The sequence below is a fragment of the Beta vulgaris genome, chromosome 5, assembly GCF_026745355.1.
Source record: "Beta vulgaris subsp. vulgaris cultivar EL10 chromosome 5, EL10.2, whole genome shotgun sequence".
NCBI classification, from domain to species: Eukaryota; Viridiplantae; Streptophyta; class Magnoliopsida; order Caryophyllales; family Amaranthaceae; genus Beta; species Beta vulgaris.
In genome coordinates this window covers 27,230,942-27,248,478 of record NC_079206.1, presented here as the reverse complement: position 1 = coordinate 27,248,478, position 17,537 = coordinate 27,230,942, and the positions used below count along the sequence as shown (strand labels likewise).

Genomic DNA, 17,537 nt, shown 5'->3' with positions numbered 1-17,537 from the left:
GTTCTATTTACATGCTTGATGTTTCTTCTCTATGGCACAATCGTTTATGTCATGTGAATTATCGTAGATTATATGACATGTCTAAAATGGGGTTGATACCTCCTTTCGATTTAAAGTTAGAGAAGTGTCACACTTGCGTGCTAAATAAAATTACAAAAAATCCTTATCCTAGTGTGACTAGACAAACGGTATTGCTTGAATTGGTGCATAGTGACTTGTGTGACTTTCATAGTTCACCTTCTTTAGGAAATAAAAAATATATTGTAACTTTTATTGATGATTTTTCAAGGTTTTGTTACATATATTTTTATTTACTAAAGATGAAGCACTAGAAAAGTTTAAGACCTTTAAAATCGAAGTGGAACTCCAACTTAATCAAAAGATTAAAAGACTTCGAACGGATAGGGGTGGTGAATATTATAATCCAAGTTATTTTAGTTCCATTGGTGTAATTCATGAAACAACCGCCCCATACTCACCTCAAAGTAATGGTATAGCGGAAAGGAAAAATAGGGTCCTAAAAGAAATGGTTAATACATGCTTTCTAATTCGGGTCTTAATGACGGTTTTTGGGGTGATGCAATTTTAACTGCATGTTACATTTTAAATCGAGTTCCTAATAAAAGGAATAAGACTACCCCTTATGAACTTTGGTGTAATAAAAAGCCTAATCTCAATTACCTTAAGGTATGGGGTTGTAGGGCAATTGTCAAATTGACGGAACCTAAAAGGAAAACTTTAGGTGAAAAAGGAATTGATTGCATTTTTATAGGCTATGCGGTACATAGCAAAGCCTATAGGTTTTATGTCATTGAGCCAATGACTTTGTCTCTATTCACTCCGTGATAGAGTCAAGGGATGCAATATTTGATGAGACTAGATTCTCATCGATTCCAGACCAAAGGACATGATACCTAGTACTAGTTCCAATGTTGTAGATGACATTTCAAATGATCATGATACTACAACACCGGAAATTAGGAAAAGTAAACGAATTAGAAAAGAGAAATCTTTTGGACCGGATTTTCAACTATATTTAGTTGAAGGGTCAAGGGAGTCAATTTCGACTCAAATTTCATATTGTTACAATATGGAGGAGGATCCTAGGTCCTTTGATGAGGCTATGAAGTCTCATGATTCTGCTTTCTGGAAAGAGGCAGTGAATGATGAAATGGATTCTATAATGGGTAATCACACTTGGATTTTAGCTAATTTACCTCCCGGTTGCAAACCCCTAGGTTGTAAATGGATTTTTGTAAGGAAAAAGAAAATCGATGGAACCATACTAAAACATAAGGCCCGGTTAGTGGTCCAAGGTTTTAGGCAAAGATATGGTATCGATTACTTTGATACTTATGCTCCAGTAGCTAGAATAGCTACTATTAGACTATTGATAGCATTAGCTGCGATTCATGGTCTAGTAATTCACCAAATGGATGTAAAAACTGCTTTTCTTAATGGTGAATTGGAGGAGGAAGTGTACATGAATCAACCTGAAGGGTTTGTGGTTAAAGGTCAAGAAACTAAAGTTTGAAATTGTTAGATCTTTGTATGGTCTTAAACAAGCACCTAAGCAATGGCATCAAAAATTTGATGAAGTTGTGTTGTCTAGTGGGTTCAAAATAAATCAGTCCGATAAGTGTGTATATAGCAAATTTGATAATAACGGTAAAGGAGTTATAATTTGCTTATATGTTGATGATATGCTTATTTTTGGGACTGATTTGGAACAAGTGGAAAAGACCAAAGTCTTCCTTTCCTCTAGCTTCTCCATGAAAGATTTGGGTGAAGCGGATGTTATTCTAGGTATTAGAATAATAAGAGGGAAAGGGTCGTTTTCTTTATCACAATCTCATTATATTGAGAAAGTGGTCAAGAGGTATAATGAGTCAAATTCGACTCATTTTGCTACTCCTATGGATCCTAGTATTCACTTGGTTCCGAGTAGTGGTACTCCAATTTCACAATTGGAGTATGCAAGCTTAATTGGAAGCTTGATGTATGCTATGACTAGCACTCGGCCGGATATAGCCTTTGCTATTGGCAAGCTCAGTAGGTATACTAGTAATCCTAGTATGTTGCATTGGCAAGCATTGAGAAGAGTGTTAAGGTACTTGAATAAGACCTTGGATTATGTCATAACATACAAAGAGAACCTTCTATCTTAGAAGGTTACTCGGATGCTAGTTGGATTTCGAATAAGGAAGATTATTCATCCACTAGTGGTTGGGTGTTTCTTCTTGGAGGAGGTGCCATTTCATGGGCTTCCAAGAAGCAAACATGTATAACGGATTCCACTATGGCATCGGAATTCATTGCTTTGGCTTCTTGTTGCCAAGAAGCGGAATGGCTAAGGAATGTGTTGAGTGAGGTGGACTTATGGGTGAAACCAATGTCACCTCTTGCTATCCATTGTGATAGTGCATCAACCATAGCTAAAGCATATAGTGAAGTCTACAATGGCAAGTCAAGGCACATTGGAGTTAGACATAGCTATGTGCGGGAAATGATAAGGAATAGTTGTATAACTATTAATTTTGTTCGGTCTAGTTTGAACTTGGCGGATACGTTTACAAAACCGTTGTCAAGGGAACTAGTGAACAAAATGAACAAAGGGATGGGTCTTAAGCCTATTGATCAACCTATGGTGAAGGAAAACTCTATTTGATGTCTAATACAACGTTAGATCTCAAATTCAAGGAGGATAGTACTTCTCTAAGAGGTTGGGAGCACTTGTTTAATACATCCCGAGGTTAGTGCTTGTTGCTACAATGATAAAGAGGTTGAATTTTATTCTTAATAAATCTTTGATAAGGTGCTCAATTGTAGGAGCATGTCCGGAAAGATTTACCTATGTAAGCTAGAAGTTTGGCCGCTTCATCAAGTTAGGCTTGACTTGGAATGCTTATGAATGGATATGGACACCAAGGCTTCATAGGTGTCGGAGGTTTTAAGAACCTAGTTTATGTTTGTGTGTATTAGTAACTTCAATAATTTGTAATGGTTATATGATTCAAAGCTTTGTCTATCATTATGATCTAAATTATTGTAAAGATTACTTTTACTAAATGGAAATTCAATCGTTAGATATTTCCATGATGCATGAACATGTGTGTTTGCGATTTATAGCAAGTTGAAAAACTTTTCAACATTACCCTATAAATGGGAGGAGGATTGTTGGAACATTTATAGGGTAATGGGTTTGAAACTCATAAGGGTATGTACTAGAAGAGGAGGAGGTCTAGTATGCAAAAGACTAGTGTGCATCAAGTGGCAAAACGCATTGATAAACCAAGGGAGACAGAAGACTGGCCGCGAGTCGCGACAGGAGTCGCGAGTCGCGACCAGTGGCCCGTCGCGAGTCGCGACAGGCGTCGCGGGTCGCGACCAGCGCCTCGCGACTCGCGAGCTTCTTCGCGAGTCGCGACGTGTCTTCTGCCTTGGAATGCGAAAAGTTGCCTCGACGGTTTTATATCCGTTGTGATGCTTTGTTGATCATTTTAATGACTTTTAAGGTCCTTTAATCAGTAGATTAAGACCTTTGATGAGTGATTAAAAGGGGGTTATGTGATTAACCTCTCTAGTCAATGTGATTAAGATGGGGGTTATGTGATTAACCTCCCTAGTCAATGAAAGGTTTATTCTTCCTATATAAACCTTGGGATTCCTATGAGTGAGGGGTTAGAAGAAAAATCAGATTTTCTATACTCTCAAACACTTCTTGCTTTGCATAAGAGAAACCTTGCAATCTTCTCTTGAGTGTTCTTCACAAACACAAAAACACAAGTTCTTGTTTGATTCACTTAGAAGATCATCTAAGTGGATTATTCTCTCCATTGTATCTCATTAGTTATTTCGTGTTAACCCGGTGATCCTAGAGGGGCGAAATTAAACTAATAGGAAAGCGTAGTTTCCGTGCCTTGGAGTGGATATCCGGTTCTCTCATTGATCACAAAGTCTAACAAATATCTCCATCAACTTTGCAAACTCTTCTATGATTACACTATGCTATGCTAGAATAATTAGAAATACATTGCCAAACTTAAGGATAAAAGTTTGAAAGAGATAGAGATAAATATCTCGTTGTGTATAAAGAGTAATTTTTTTTATTAATTAACTACCTTCATATTCAATTAACTGCATAATAAATCCTTCTAGCTCCCACCTTAACTTTTCAACTTCCATTAGACCCATCTTGCTAATCTACGAATATGAGCTAAGAATACATTGGGCCTGGACTTACAGTGTGTCCTTCTCGTGGTTTTAAAAACCTGTATATGTAAATCCATATTCTTAAATCTCAATGACATTTCAGTCTTTTGCAAGTCTAACATTCCAACAGTCCAATCCAATCTCTTCCTATAGACTATAGAGTATAGAGAATTGTAGTCAACTTTGGTGATGGAAGTATTCAAAATTCTTCGTATCTGAGTTGTCTGCTACTTTTAAAACTTGAAAAGCAACAACGCCCAACTCCACTCTGTACTTTCTCTCTCCTCTACCCACCAAGAGAGAGAAAAGAAAAAAAAGAAAGAGACATTTTTTTTTGCTGGATAAGTAAAGAGCAGAGAAAGAATACTCTGTGGCAGACAACAATCTCTCTTGTTTCCTAATAATGCAGGTATATTCAAACTCCAATCAACTCAAAAACAAATTCTATTTCATGTCAAGTATTTATTTCTCAAAATTGTCTACATTTTAATCAGTTGTTTCTTTTTTTTGCTATTATCAGACTAAAACAGTTCAAGTTGGCAACTTATCAGATCTAGCAACTGAGAGAGAAATTCATGATTTTTTCTCGTTTTCTGGTGATATTCAGCATATTGAGATCCGCCGGTTTGTTCTTTCACACTACTATTTCTAAAGCTGTCATTTTTTTTTTTTACTTGTAAATTCAAACATAATTAATGGGTATTTCTTTTTATTTTGTGGGTACAGTGAATCAAGTAATTTAAGGACTGCATTTGTTACATTTAGAGAACATAAAGCTCTTGAAATCGCCTTGCTGTTATCGGTATACTTCTTTCCTGTTATGCGTTTTAGTTAACTTATTTGTACTTCATTGATTTTCAGCAGCTTTCTAAAATTGTAATGAGGTTATAGGGTTATATTTAAGGTTACATTTTATTTTATTGACTCAAGTGTTATAGCTGAGAGGATTTTAGCCTTTAATTATTGATGATTCTAACGCTCAACTTCTGGCCTCGTTTGGTTGGATGGAAAACTTTTTCAATGAAAATTGACATTTCGTTGAAATTCGTTACACATCCTTCCTTTGGGGTGATGACTGATGAGACTTGAGAGGGAAACGGAAGGATGGGAATGAAAGGGAGAAAGGGAGAAAGGGATGAGGAATCAGGAAGGTGAAAAATAGTGAGGAAAGTGTGGGATTCCTTCCTTTATTTTCCAACATTTGGAAAACTCCTTACCACCCTTTACCAATAAAACAAAGGAAGATGGAAAAATTGCTTTTTTGGGAATATATTTTCTGAGAAACCAAACACTGTCCTAGTTTGAATGGGCATATCGAAATTCAGCTCAATGCATTTAACTAGTAAATCTTGAAGAATAATAGGATAGTCGTTTCGTCAGGCAACCCTCGAGGAGTTTGATAGAGAGAAAATACTATGAAAGTAATAGTTCCAAACTTCCGATGGCATCTTCTGTCTATCTCTCTCAAGAGGGCTGCTAACTTTGTAGTCGCCCAAACATTTCCCTTTTCTTGTTTTTTTCCTCTTATTATTATGGGGTCAATTCTTTATTGTGTCCTTGATCTAATAAAAGTGAGTGTTATAGAAACTCATCTCTTTGTTAAGTATGGAATTCTGACTGCTAACGTTAAAGAAACTTAGAAGAAGAGTAATGATGTCCACTTATTGATTTCCATGTGCTATCTCATCACATATATAAAATCACGTATCTTTAGCCTTATGGGGTGTGTAATGTGGTGTAGATTCCTGAAATAGTATTTGGTCATGAAGTAGCAAGCTACGTTTTAAACACATGGGCATCTTGGAATTGGAAAAAGGTTAAATTCTGGGAAATATTTGGGTGAATGTGACTGGAGCTGTTAGTTAGAGAGGTTGTGGCATATTAGCTCGAACCCTGTGGATGATATAACTGCGGGGACTGGTGATGTGGAATACTTGACAATAATAGATTTTGAGGCAAAATATATTTGTTTGCTGATTGCCTAGTATGAACCATCTGGCACACCATACTCAAGTCTAACTGTTGTAGTGGGATTGGGGGAGTTTGGTATTTGTTTTATCGTTGTTGTATAAGAAAGTTTAATGCAAGCATAGGACTTGGTTAAAGGCTTCAAACTCTCACATTTGACATTTTAGATAGTAATACGTTTGCCAAAGAAGAGCTCATATGTCAGGCACTGAGTACTAGAGCCTTTTTATCTCCTGTAAACTAAAACAAGGCTCAAATGGCCCAGATTGTTGTTCACACACACCCTCTATGCTCTCACTCAGTATGGATTACTGGTTGTGGACATCAGGTGTAACAGTCATTCACTTTTTCATTAGTAATGTTGAAAATCAAAGTATGTAGATTAAATAGAAATGGAGGTAGTGATTCGATACATGAAATCAAGATTATGTATAAATCTTTTGCTATATATTGTACTTGATGTTATATATAATACTTTTCCATAAATTATACTAATTACTTTTTCGTTTCCTTAATTGATTATTTTCTTAAGAATAAGAATTTTCCCTACAAATATTCTCTAATAGTAATTTCGTACAAAATTAGTTACCTACTCATTTATATAATATAGCACGCATAGGTGGCCCTCTCTATGCTCCCAGAGAAAAGTTTCTTATATATATAGAGAGAGACATATGGAAGTAAAACTTAACCACTAAGTCCAAACAAACCATAAAGCTACTTGATCAATGCTTTTTCGAACTTTACTTTCTAATTGTCACACTTTCTAATATTTTGCATCAGAATGTAACCATAATTTAAAAGAAGCCAAATGCATGTACTTCCTTGTAGATACATTCCATGCTATTGATCTCGCCACTGTTTATGCTTGAACATTAATATTGTTCATAACTTGGCTTGTCTTATTTTTCTGCCTGTGCAGGGAGCAACTTTAGTCGACCGCATTGTGACTATATCTCTTGCTGAAAATTATGTTGTAAAATCTGAGACGGTAATTTCACTCATCTTATTCTGAACCTGTGCAACTCTCATGATTGTATCTTCGTCATTCATGATTGATTGTTAAACCTTCAGGAAGTAAGAATAGTCGAAAATGCGGTGAGCACACCTGAGGCTGAAGATTCTTCCACGAATGTTGAGGTAAGTTAAGGACCCTAAAAAAAACGGGTCTGGGAAAATTTTAATTTGATAGTCACTGTCAATGTGCACATCACCGAATCCACACTTCCCGATCCTTAGCTTTTATTTGATGTACATTGCAAAATCCCTTTAACTGACATCAAAACACCAACCTCTTAACATTTTCCTTTTGCACTTACTTTTATGTTGCTCGTGATTTCCTCAATTACATCTTAGTATGTACTACTCTCGACCAGACCAGACCAGACCAAACCAAAAAGAATAAGATCCTATCTGAACCCAATCCGACTGATGTGTTTGCCAGGTCTACAATCAGGGTGATCTATTGCCTCATTATCCTCCATGCTGATTATAACTGAAACATCATAAATGAAACGAAACACACAAATAAAAAATGAAACACAATAAAATTGAAACCTCCATGGTGAAAAAAATCCTAATTCAAATAAACATCCTAACTAATATGAAGAGAAATAGAGATAGGATTTCTATACATAAAATCGAATTTCAATATTAAAAAAATGGGTTGCCTGGGAGTCGAACTCGAAACCAATCGAATGGAGTAGATAATTTCCTTGTCAAAAAAGAAAAAACAAAAAACCCCTCCCTAAACCATGCTTGTATTTTTCATTGCACACGGCTTTCCCTATGTATACATTTCAAATTCAGTTCCCTTCTTAAGGGAGGACTCTAACAAAGTTGAATACTCAATGGATTGAAACCTTATTGCATAAGCATAAACATGCATAGTACATAAACAACAAAGCTAAAAAAAGGTATTGAATTTGAAACTAGCATATGTTCTCACTTGTTGAATAAAAAATCAGTAACCTAGCAGGAGATAAAAATTTGTGTTAGGATATATAATAGAACATTTAACAAAATTAGTGGTGTTAGTTAAAAACCCAAATGGAATCAATATTAAACCCAAATTGTTATCACAAATCAACCAACATCAAAACCCAATTTAGCCGGAGCAATCGTAAGCCAACCAACATCAAAACCCAATTCAGCAGGAGCAAGTGCGTAAAATTCCCCATAAAAACCCAAATGAAATCATCATGAGACTAACAACACCAACCTCTCTTGTTTTTACCAGCGTCTGTCTTTTGTTCTTCGTTTTGTTTCTCAACAAAGGTAATTCTTAACTTTTTCTCTCTGTTTAACTTCCGTGCTTCTTCCAGTAGGGTTCTCGTTTCTGCCCCTCCTTTTCCCCTCCTCTTCCTTCTTGATGAGCATTAGCAACGTCTCCAATTACCTCCTCTTGATGAGCATTATCAGCAACAACATCATCCATTATCTCATCATCAAGAGAGCCAATTTCCAGGATGTTCTCTTGATGAGAGTTAGCATCATCATCATCATCATCTTCTCATCAAGAGAGACAACTTTCGGATGCTCTCCTCTTAATAAGAAGTAGCACCAGCATCATTCATATTCTTCTCATCTTCGTGGATGTTAGAGTTATCACTTAATTTCTCAAGAAGATTTCAGCTACTATGAGCCTTCAAATCAATTTTTAAGAAATCAATGAATTGTTTTGGGCTAAAAGGAACTCATATACCATCCAACTTGCTTGTTCAATTGCATGTCGAAATTTGAAAATCCAAGGTGGACATGGAAATCAAAAAAAAATTTACACTAGCTAGAGCATTTACCTCCACACAAGTTAGCTATTTGAGAATATCAACAACATCTGTATCTACTCTCGACCAAGTGCCTCAAACACCTCCAAATCTTGAACATACTTGAAGTTTTTCATTTTGCATCTTTTGTCCGCAAAACGAGTAAGAAGGCTTCGACAAGAAAGTAACAAAGAAACTTTCGAATAGTTTCCGTACTTTCATCATCCTCCATTGGCATATGCACTAGAATATATAATTCTATTGATATGAATTTTTTTTTTCATCCTCTTCTTTTTCCTTCCTTTTCTTGTCCCCTTCGTTTTCTCTCTTCTTTTTCTCATTCTTAGAAGGAAGATATTGTTGAAATTTTAGAAACATTGTCTTGGCCTTTCCGGCTTTCTCAATTAATAATAGCTTCACTTCCTTAATATCGGTTCCCTCATCCATAATTCCAAACACTTTCGCCACTTCATTGACACAAAACTTAATGATGACATCTCCGACGACAAACTTGTTTTATGTTGTATTGAATCTTTTACAGAAACAACAATCTAGGACTAACGAGTCTTCCAAATATTTATTTATCTTCTGCAATAAGATTATGAACTTCAAGAAAGTGAATAATTTTGATTTCTTTATTTCTTATCCTATTGGAGGGACAAGTCACATAAAAAACCCTGCCCATAGTTAAAGAAATCTATAAACCGTTTTGACATACAATAATGATATTGTAGCGAGTATGAGGGTGACAATTGACACGTCGTTTTCCACTCGCTTTTATCCCCCCTCAAAGAAAAAAAACCCCAAACAAACAACAAATATAAACCGTTTCTTTGCCATATATCACCCTCATACTCGCTACAAAAATAACCCCCTTTTTATTCAATAATAAGTAAACACATAAATTCACTACTGCCAGTGTCAAATTCAATACCTTATCTTAGCTTTGTTGTTTCTGTACTATGCGGGTTACTATGCAAGATTCGTTAGGATGTCATTTAATTTAGGATGTAGTTTTTACCATGGAGGTTGCAATTGCTTAGGATGTTATTGTGTTTCATTTTTTGCTCTTGTGTTTCCCTTCATTTTTGATGTTTCAGTTGTAAAGTTGGATGGCAATGAGGCAAGAGATCACCCTAACTATAGACCTAGCAAACGGGTCAATCGAGTTGGGCTCGGAATGGGTCTTTTCGGTTTGAGTCTGGTGGGTTTCGGGTCAATTTGAAATGAAGATTTTGGACTTATCGATTTATTTGCTTTTGTTCTCTTGGCCATTAGGAATTAATGATTGTCACTTTCCTATTTAGACTCACTCGTGTCAGATCCTTGATACATGGGTATGGACCCGTGATTTTTTTTTTTTGACCACAAAGATGGAAATATATCATAAAATACCCGAGTTTGACAGTTGGTCATGTTCCCATGTCAGATATGAGCACCCAAGTATGAGTTACAGAGATTATCATAGGACCGTTCGTAATAATGCGTTCCACGGCTAATGTAGCAAACATCATGACCAAAGACCACACCCTTAATCTTTATTAATGATATATGCTGATTACTTTCTCTATACTGATGTATGGGGTTATGGGCTAAAAGTGTATCTGCTGTTGCAACAGAATGAGAATTCATCTATGAGTACCATAGATTTTCAAGGACCGTGTGTAATAATGTGTCTCACAGCTTAGCAAACATTTTGACCAAAGAGCATGTCCTTAATGCTTATCGTTGATATGTGCTGATTACTTTCTCTATACTGTTGTATGGGTTTAACTTGAATTTGCTATGGTAACAGGCTGGATCTGGTGGCAAAGCATATGTAAATAAAGCTCAAGAAGTTGTTTCCAATATGTTAGCTAAAGGTTCTGCCATTCGACAAGATGCTGTGAACAAGGCTAAAGCATTTGATGAGAAGCATCGTTTGACAGCTAATGCATCTGCGAAGGTCAGTTCCTTCGACAAAAGAGTTGGAATCACTGAGAAGCTCACAGTTGGGATTTCAGTTGTTAATGAGAAAGTAAAGTCTGTGGACCAAAGGCTTCAGGTCTCCGATAAAACAATGGCAGCCCTATTTGCAGCGGAGAGGAAATTAAATGATACAGGATCAGCTGTCAAGTCAAGCCGGTATCAGACCCTAATCCCTTTCATTGTGATTCCTTTATAACAGAATCTCTCACCAGTTGATTGCCTGGGGGGTTAGGGTGGTAAGGGAGAGAACCACTGGGGGATAAATGTTGCTTGTAGTCTCTCATATTATCTGGCTAATTGGCTAGAAATTTTATAGGGTAGGCATAGTATCTTGTAGTAAGATGTTTATTAGAGATTGCTGCCTCAAATTCAGATGCAACAATGACATCCAGATTTAATCTTCCTGTAAGCCTGGGTCAGGGAGGTCCAAATCTGTATAACAAAATTTCCACTGGACAACATTCTCTTCAAAGAACTAATTAATATAGGGCATAGTGAAACCTCTGTGACCTCCCCCCCCCCCCCCCTTAGAGTTAATTTCGTTAGCTGTTGGGTTCCCAATTTTCTAGTGTAAAAACAAGGTCATGTAGTATGGAGTGTAATGTGACAATATTTTAATGATATCCATGAATTGGTTTGGTGAAAGTTTGTATTGGCTCTGTACAGGTATGTTACTGCCGGAGCAGCATGGTTTAATGGTGCTTTTAGCAAAGTTGCGAAGGCTGGTCATGTTGCTGGATCGAAAACTAGACAGAAGTTCCATACCGCAGTGTCAAATCTTACTGCAAAGGTGCGTTCTTTAGACTACTTCCTTTTCTCAACTTATAATCAAGTTTGCTTCTATTTGGTACTTCTATAACTCCCAAATTATCAAATGTGGATGTTAATATGTCAGAATATCCCTTCCCTTGGCTCTATAAACTCTTAGTTAACTTGAGTTTGTATTGAAACTATTATCAATTACAGGACCCAATAGCTGCATAATCAGAAATCTTGAGCTAACTTCAAGTGAACAATCAAGTTGGTTCTCAATTCTCATAATGCATGGTTATCCTCAACCCAATAGATCTTTAAGCAAATTCAGGAGTGAGATGTCAGATCAAATATCAGATCTCTGAACTTCCTTAAGATGCTGCAAGCAATGGTACTGGTTTGAAGTGTTGTCCTGAAGATTACGTCATCATCGTCGTTTATTTCTCCAGGTAAAAGTACCAGGAGTAAGCTTGTGATTTTTGATTTCTTTTAAGTAGTTCCTAAGAGGTTTTGATTTGTTAAATATCACTGTAATTCTTTTTAAGACTCGGACCCTATATTCTTTGGGACTTTTGCATTCATCAAAAGGTGGCGCATGTTACTTATGTGTATAACCCACATTTAAATGTTAATTAGATTTTTACCACTTCCCGCGATGGCATAAATGGATGTAATTATGATTTTAGATTTGAATCTTGATTACAATTTTACTTGTAATTTGAACCATTTATTTTTTTTATTTTAAATCTATACCATTCAATAAGTTATCATTATAATTAAATTGAAATTAAGTTAATATATCAATTAATATATAATCTTAAAATTCTCTTTTAGTTATTCTACGTATGTCCTTTGAGAAATATGCTAAAGGTTTTTCAAACTAGTGTGTCTTCAAAGATAATTCTTTAGATTACAGACCAACGTTTCGGTTCTCCAAACTTTGAGTGGCACATGAGGCAATTAGGGAATTAGGGTTGAATTTGTTCAATCGACAAAATTTTGTTTCGTGACTGTTACTCTTATTCATTCAATCTCGTGTTATATTTCATTAATAACGGTAAGAAGAAAAGAAGATTAGGAGATCATACGCAAAAGGGGAGTTCAAACATTATCGTTTACCAGTAGAATGAGTACACTGGGGAGTTCAAACATTATCGTTTACCAGTAGAATGAGTACACTTTCTATATTAAATTGAAAATCAATTAATTGCCTGACATTGGTGATCCAATTTGCTGCTTTGTTTGCTTACCGATAAAAAAGAGAATAGCCCAAACTATGCCGGGTCAGACCACCCTGACTGCGTGATAGCTTGACTCATTCCCACTTCTACCACAAAGTGAAGGAACGAAGTAAAGCTTGGATATCCAATATTATGTGAGCAATTCGCCTTCAATGTGGAGGTGGCAAATATTGTTTTGGAAAGCTAGGTGAATCCCTTTTGAATAGTGGTAGGTTCGGCAATGAAGACTGAAGAAGAAGCAAGGTTGAAAATTGCAGTGTTGTGAAGGTGTTCATCGGAATCCCTGATGATAATATATGTTGCAGTAGAAGTACCATGAAGTGGTCGTCGAATTTGAGTTTGAAGAAGGGGTTGGGAGGCTGCTCTTAAGCAACAACGATGGAAGATGGATAGCACGTTGTGGACGGAGGAAGAGAGTAATGAGAACAGGAAGCCCAAGGAAATGCAGATGTCAATTGTATTCCTAAAACTCCATTCTGAAAATAAAGATTTTGCTTTATCAATAATCCTGTGAACATTAAGGACATGTTCTCGTCGGCATAAAACAACTGAACTAAACTAAACTAAACTAAACTGAACTGAACTGAATTGAATTGAACTGAACTAAACTGAATTGAACTGAACATAATTGAACTGAATTGAATTGAACTGAACTCAACTGAAATGAATAGTGATATGTGAGAGTAAAAGTATTGTCAAGAGCTAAAGTGAACTGAACTGAACTAAAGTGAACTGATCTGAACTGAACTGAATTGAACTGAACTGAATTGAACTGAACTGAACTGAACTGAACTGAAAATAAGGTGGGGAGAACAGGCCCTTAGAGCGCCATTTACTTCTTCCAAATTTTGTATTTTGGGTACTGGGTACATAAGAATAATAATTCTTCCCAAAGCTTAAAAGAAGAAAAAAAACGAAATAAGAAAATGAAGAGGAAGGTGTAGACTTGCCGAAGAGGCTATGGAATGGAAGGAAATCGTTCCATAATTGTTTACTCTTCTTTTTTTTATTTCTATCAAATGCCAATTTTTTTTTCAAAATTTTTGGTATTATTCAAGGTGAATTAAATCGACGAACAATATGAATTTACAGCAATAAAGGGCTAAGATTTAAGCAATTACAGTGGCCACAATTTTAGTGCAGCCACTTAAAAACCTTCTTTATTTGAGTACTTGAAGCTTTTATGGATACTAGTATACTAATTCAATGTCCGGTTCTGTACAAGCCATAATTTGTAAAAAAAAAAGTGATTGAAGTAGAGGATTTTTGTGAATCACCACTTGATAAAATAAATCTTGGTTTTGCAGCGGTAAGGAGTAAAAAAATTTTTCGAGAGGTTCTCTCTCTAGCAATAAATCTCACTCAAAATAATTCTCTCTCTACCAATTTATTCTACTGTTACATTAGCCTTATTCGTTCCAACGTATCATTGCATTCAAAAACAAAAAATTAAGCAATCCTATTGCTCTTCAACTCCAATCATAATCCATCTTAGCCTTCATCCCTCATGTCTTAATCCGTTAGAGTGATCACTCTAAATGGAGCAATCTCAATCTACCTCAAACTTTGTTGTCTGGCATAGGAAACAAGGCCCTATGCTAAAAACCCCTCTAGAACATTTCAGTTCGCGACCTCATGATGTTTCAATGGTCTTAGTAGGGAAATTTCTTGATCATCGAGACTTCTCAGTCAGGCAAGTGCAAGATTGGGTGGATTCATGGTTTACAAGAGATCGAATTTCAGTCAAGAAAGAAAATAATCTTTTCTTCTTCCACTGCCGTGAGCCACAAGATAGGTCAGATATTTTAGGACTCTATGATACAATGAATTTCAAAGGAGCTATGCTTATCATAAAAGCATGGAAACCTCTTGATTCTTTCAAATCCTTCAATTTCTCGGAATCGGCTTTATGGATTAAAATAGAAGGTCTCCCTCTGGTAATATGCTCCAAAGCTCTAGCAAATCTCATTTACTCTCGAATAGGGAAAGTTCTCTATTATGATGAAGCATCAGGCCAACCCGGTCTCAAAAAGCACTTTCGAGCGTTGGTCTGGATAAAAGTAAAATCCCCTTTAATACCAGGGATGTATCTTGAAATGCAAGAAGGAAGGTCAATTTGGATTGATCTCAGATATGAAGGAGTTTATATCTTCTGCAAGAGATGTGGAAGGATAGGTCATAAAAGCTTGCTATGTTCAGTTCCATGGGAGAAAGCAAAGAAGTCCATAGAGAAAGCTATCTCAAAGGCAAGTATTCCCGACTCCCCTGTAATGTTTGGGAGTCCTGACGCACTTGTACTCGAATAAAATAATAGGGTTCCCTCCCTCCCCAGAGTTCCTGACAACGATAGTCAAATTAGATGAGCCAAGGAGGACACCAATGGTCTACTCATCAAGTAGTAGTTCGGATAATGATAGTGGAGGTGACGATGATAACCACCCTATTGATGAAGAAATGCAAAATGCGTCCTCGGGTCATGTATCTCCTATAACTCATGAAGCCAGTAATGCCAGCGGGCATTCTGGCCCATCAACGAGGCCCAATGCACATGGGGCAAGGCAGCAACATTTTAGACAAGAAGCCAAGTCATGTGAGGGTCACGTCTTCGGGCCCATCTCGTTACATAGCAAAATGACGAAGCAAGCTAGGGGCAAATCTGTCATTCCAATTAAACCTCCTTCCTTCAAAAAGAAACACAAGAAAATTGCGGGAAAAAATTTAAGTGCATTTAATGCACTGAAGACATCTGACGCAACAGCAAAACAGGCGGCTGAAGTGAGAGTTCCAGCCCATAACTTCACTCTCTCTCCTCATTTTAATGCTTCTCATGTAAGGAATAATGTTCTAAACCCATTTCCTTTAGCTAAACCATTCCAAATCGGGTCATTTCTTCCTCTTAATATCAATACCATAAATACTTCTACACATTCTCTCTCTTCACCAAAATTTTTTTCCTCCCTTTCCTCACATGATAACACCCAAGTCAATATGGATTCTACTCATTCATCCCCTCACTCTTCAAACTCTATTACCCAACCTTTTGACTCCCAACTTAATACACATCACTCTCAACCTACAGAAGAAGTTAACAACTCTCACTTTAATGTTCCTGTACTCTTCGAAAACCTACCTGACTTATTCCCTCATGAAAACAACATGGAATACGTCAATAACAATGATGTAGGAAATTCGTGGGGAAACTCGCTAGCTCCTAACAGCTTGTCATCCTACTTTAATTCAGATGATGCTATATATGCTGGAAACTTTTATGCTGATCCTTACTCTTTAAGTGACTCCATAAATTGGGGAGAACTTCAAAACCTTCTGCAGGAATCAAGCTCAGCTCATTCCCCTCAAACTCCTATTCTTTTACCAGGCTCTCACTCTTCATTGCAAACCGGCTCTTCTAGCTCTTTTCACTCTGCAGTTGCAGGTCTCCCATCTGCGGAGTTTGCTGATCTTCGCATCTTCCCGTGCTGGCCGAATCCGCAACCACCATTAATGGCGTCAGCAGAGGAAGAAGTTTTATTATCGCGCAAAAGAAAGTTCGACGAACTCTCGGAGGTTCTGGATGCCACGAAGAAAAAACCTGAAACTTTGGTTGAAGTTCCCATCCAGCAACATGATGAATTCTCTGCTGCAGTCACAGTACCAAAAGATGAGGTTTTTATGTCTGGGAATAAGGAGACACGTGAAATGGTCGTGATGGAGATTAAGAAACAACCGCTTTTAGATGGGGGTTCAAAAGGTAAGGAGAAGGTAAGCCCAACTGAGCCACAATTAGAAGATTTTTCACCTTCTGCTACTGAAAATAAAATAAAGCCCATCACTGAAAAAAATTTAAATGATGCTGAAAAAATTATGATGGAACCTCCTCGGCGTGGATCGGGCTGACCTCCTAAGCCCAAACGAGTGGTAGTTCAAGCTTTGGTATGTGACAAAAAAAGGAAATTTGAAGAATTTGAACCAATCCTTGAAAGTTTCATTAATGAGGTAACGTTGGATTTGCATAAATGGATCGCTGACAAACGACAGGAAATAATGCGCAAATTTAAGAAATTTAAACACATGGTGTTTTTTGGTGAAGATGGCTTCGAGACTGGGCCTAAACAGTCTTCGGGCGCCCCATGAAGATATTGGCATGGAATTGTAGGGGTCTAAAATCAGCGGACTCCCCTACAATTCCATTTCTGAGCTGGCTTGTCCGCAAATTCTCTCCTAACATATTGTTCCTGTCAGAAACTAAGTCTACCGCTACTGATATTTATAAGCTAGCTGCGTATTTTGGGTATTCAGGAGTAGCCACTGTTGACGCTATAAATAACGTGGGTGGCCTGGCGGTCTTTTGGCATAATGATGTAGATATAAATGTTTAGGGTAGTTTTGCTAATCACTTTGACTGTATTATAAATGATGTAGTAGATAATGTAATATATAAATGGAACCTTATTTTGCTGTATGGATCGCCTTATGTAGAGTCAAGGGGAGTGGTGTGGGATAGTATTACACAATGTATAATGCAAAATAAGCTAGATAGTGTAGTTATAGGAGACTTTAATCAAGTAGAATTTCTAAATCAAAAATTGGGGGGCTCAGAGGTAATTCCAGGGAGAGAGCAATTCTCTAACTG

At 36.8% G+C, this 17,537-nt stretch overlaps 1 protein-coding gene across 1 annotated transcript; it reads left to right on the top strand.

Annotated features, from left to right (window-relative positions):
* The first annotated feature begins 4,403 nt into the window (after nt 1-4,403).
* Nucleotides 4,404-12,359, top strand: LOC104893413 (binding partner of ACD11 1). The gene is made up of 8 exons (XM_010679518.4): nt 4,404-4,621; nt 4,733-4,836; nt 4,939-5,014; nt 7,103-7,171; nt 7,255-7,320; nt 10,741-11,069; nt 11,580-11,703; nt 11,880-12,359. The coding sequence occupies exons 1-8, from the start codon at nt 4,616-4,618 to the stop codon at nt 11,895-11,897; spliced, it is 792 nt and encodes a 263-aa protein (XP_010677820.1). The 5' UTR covers nt 4,404-4,615; the 3' UTR covers nt 11,898-12,359.
* Nucleotides 12,360-17,537: the final 5,178 nt, after the last annotated feature.

Excerpts from the sequence above, each read along its gene's own strand:
- LOC104893413 (XM_010679518.4), top strand. Across the intron at positions 5,015-7,102 it reads AAATCGCCTTGCTGTTATCG|GGAGCAACTTTAGTCGACCG; the intron begins GTATACTTCTTT and ends CTGCCTGTGCAG. Across the intron at positions 7,321-10,740 it reads ATTCTTCCACGAATGTTGAG|GCTGGATCTGGTGGCAAAGC; the intron begins GTAAGTTAAGGA and ends CTATGGTAACAG.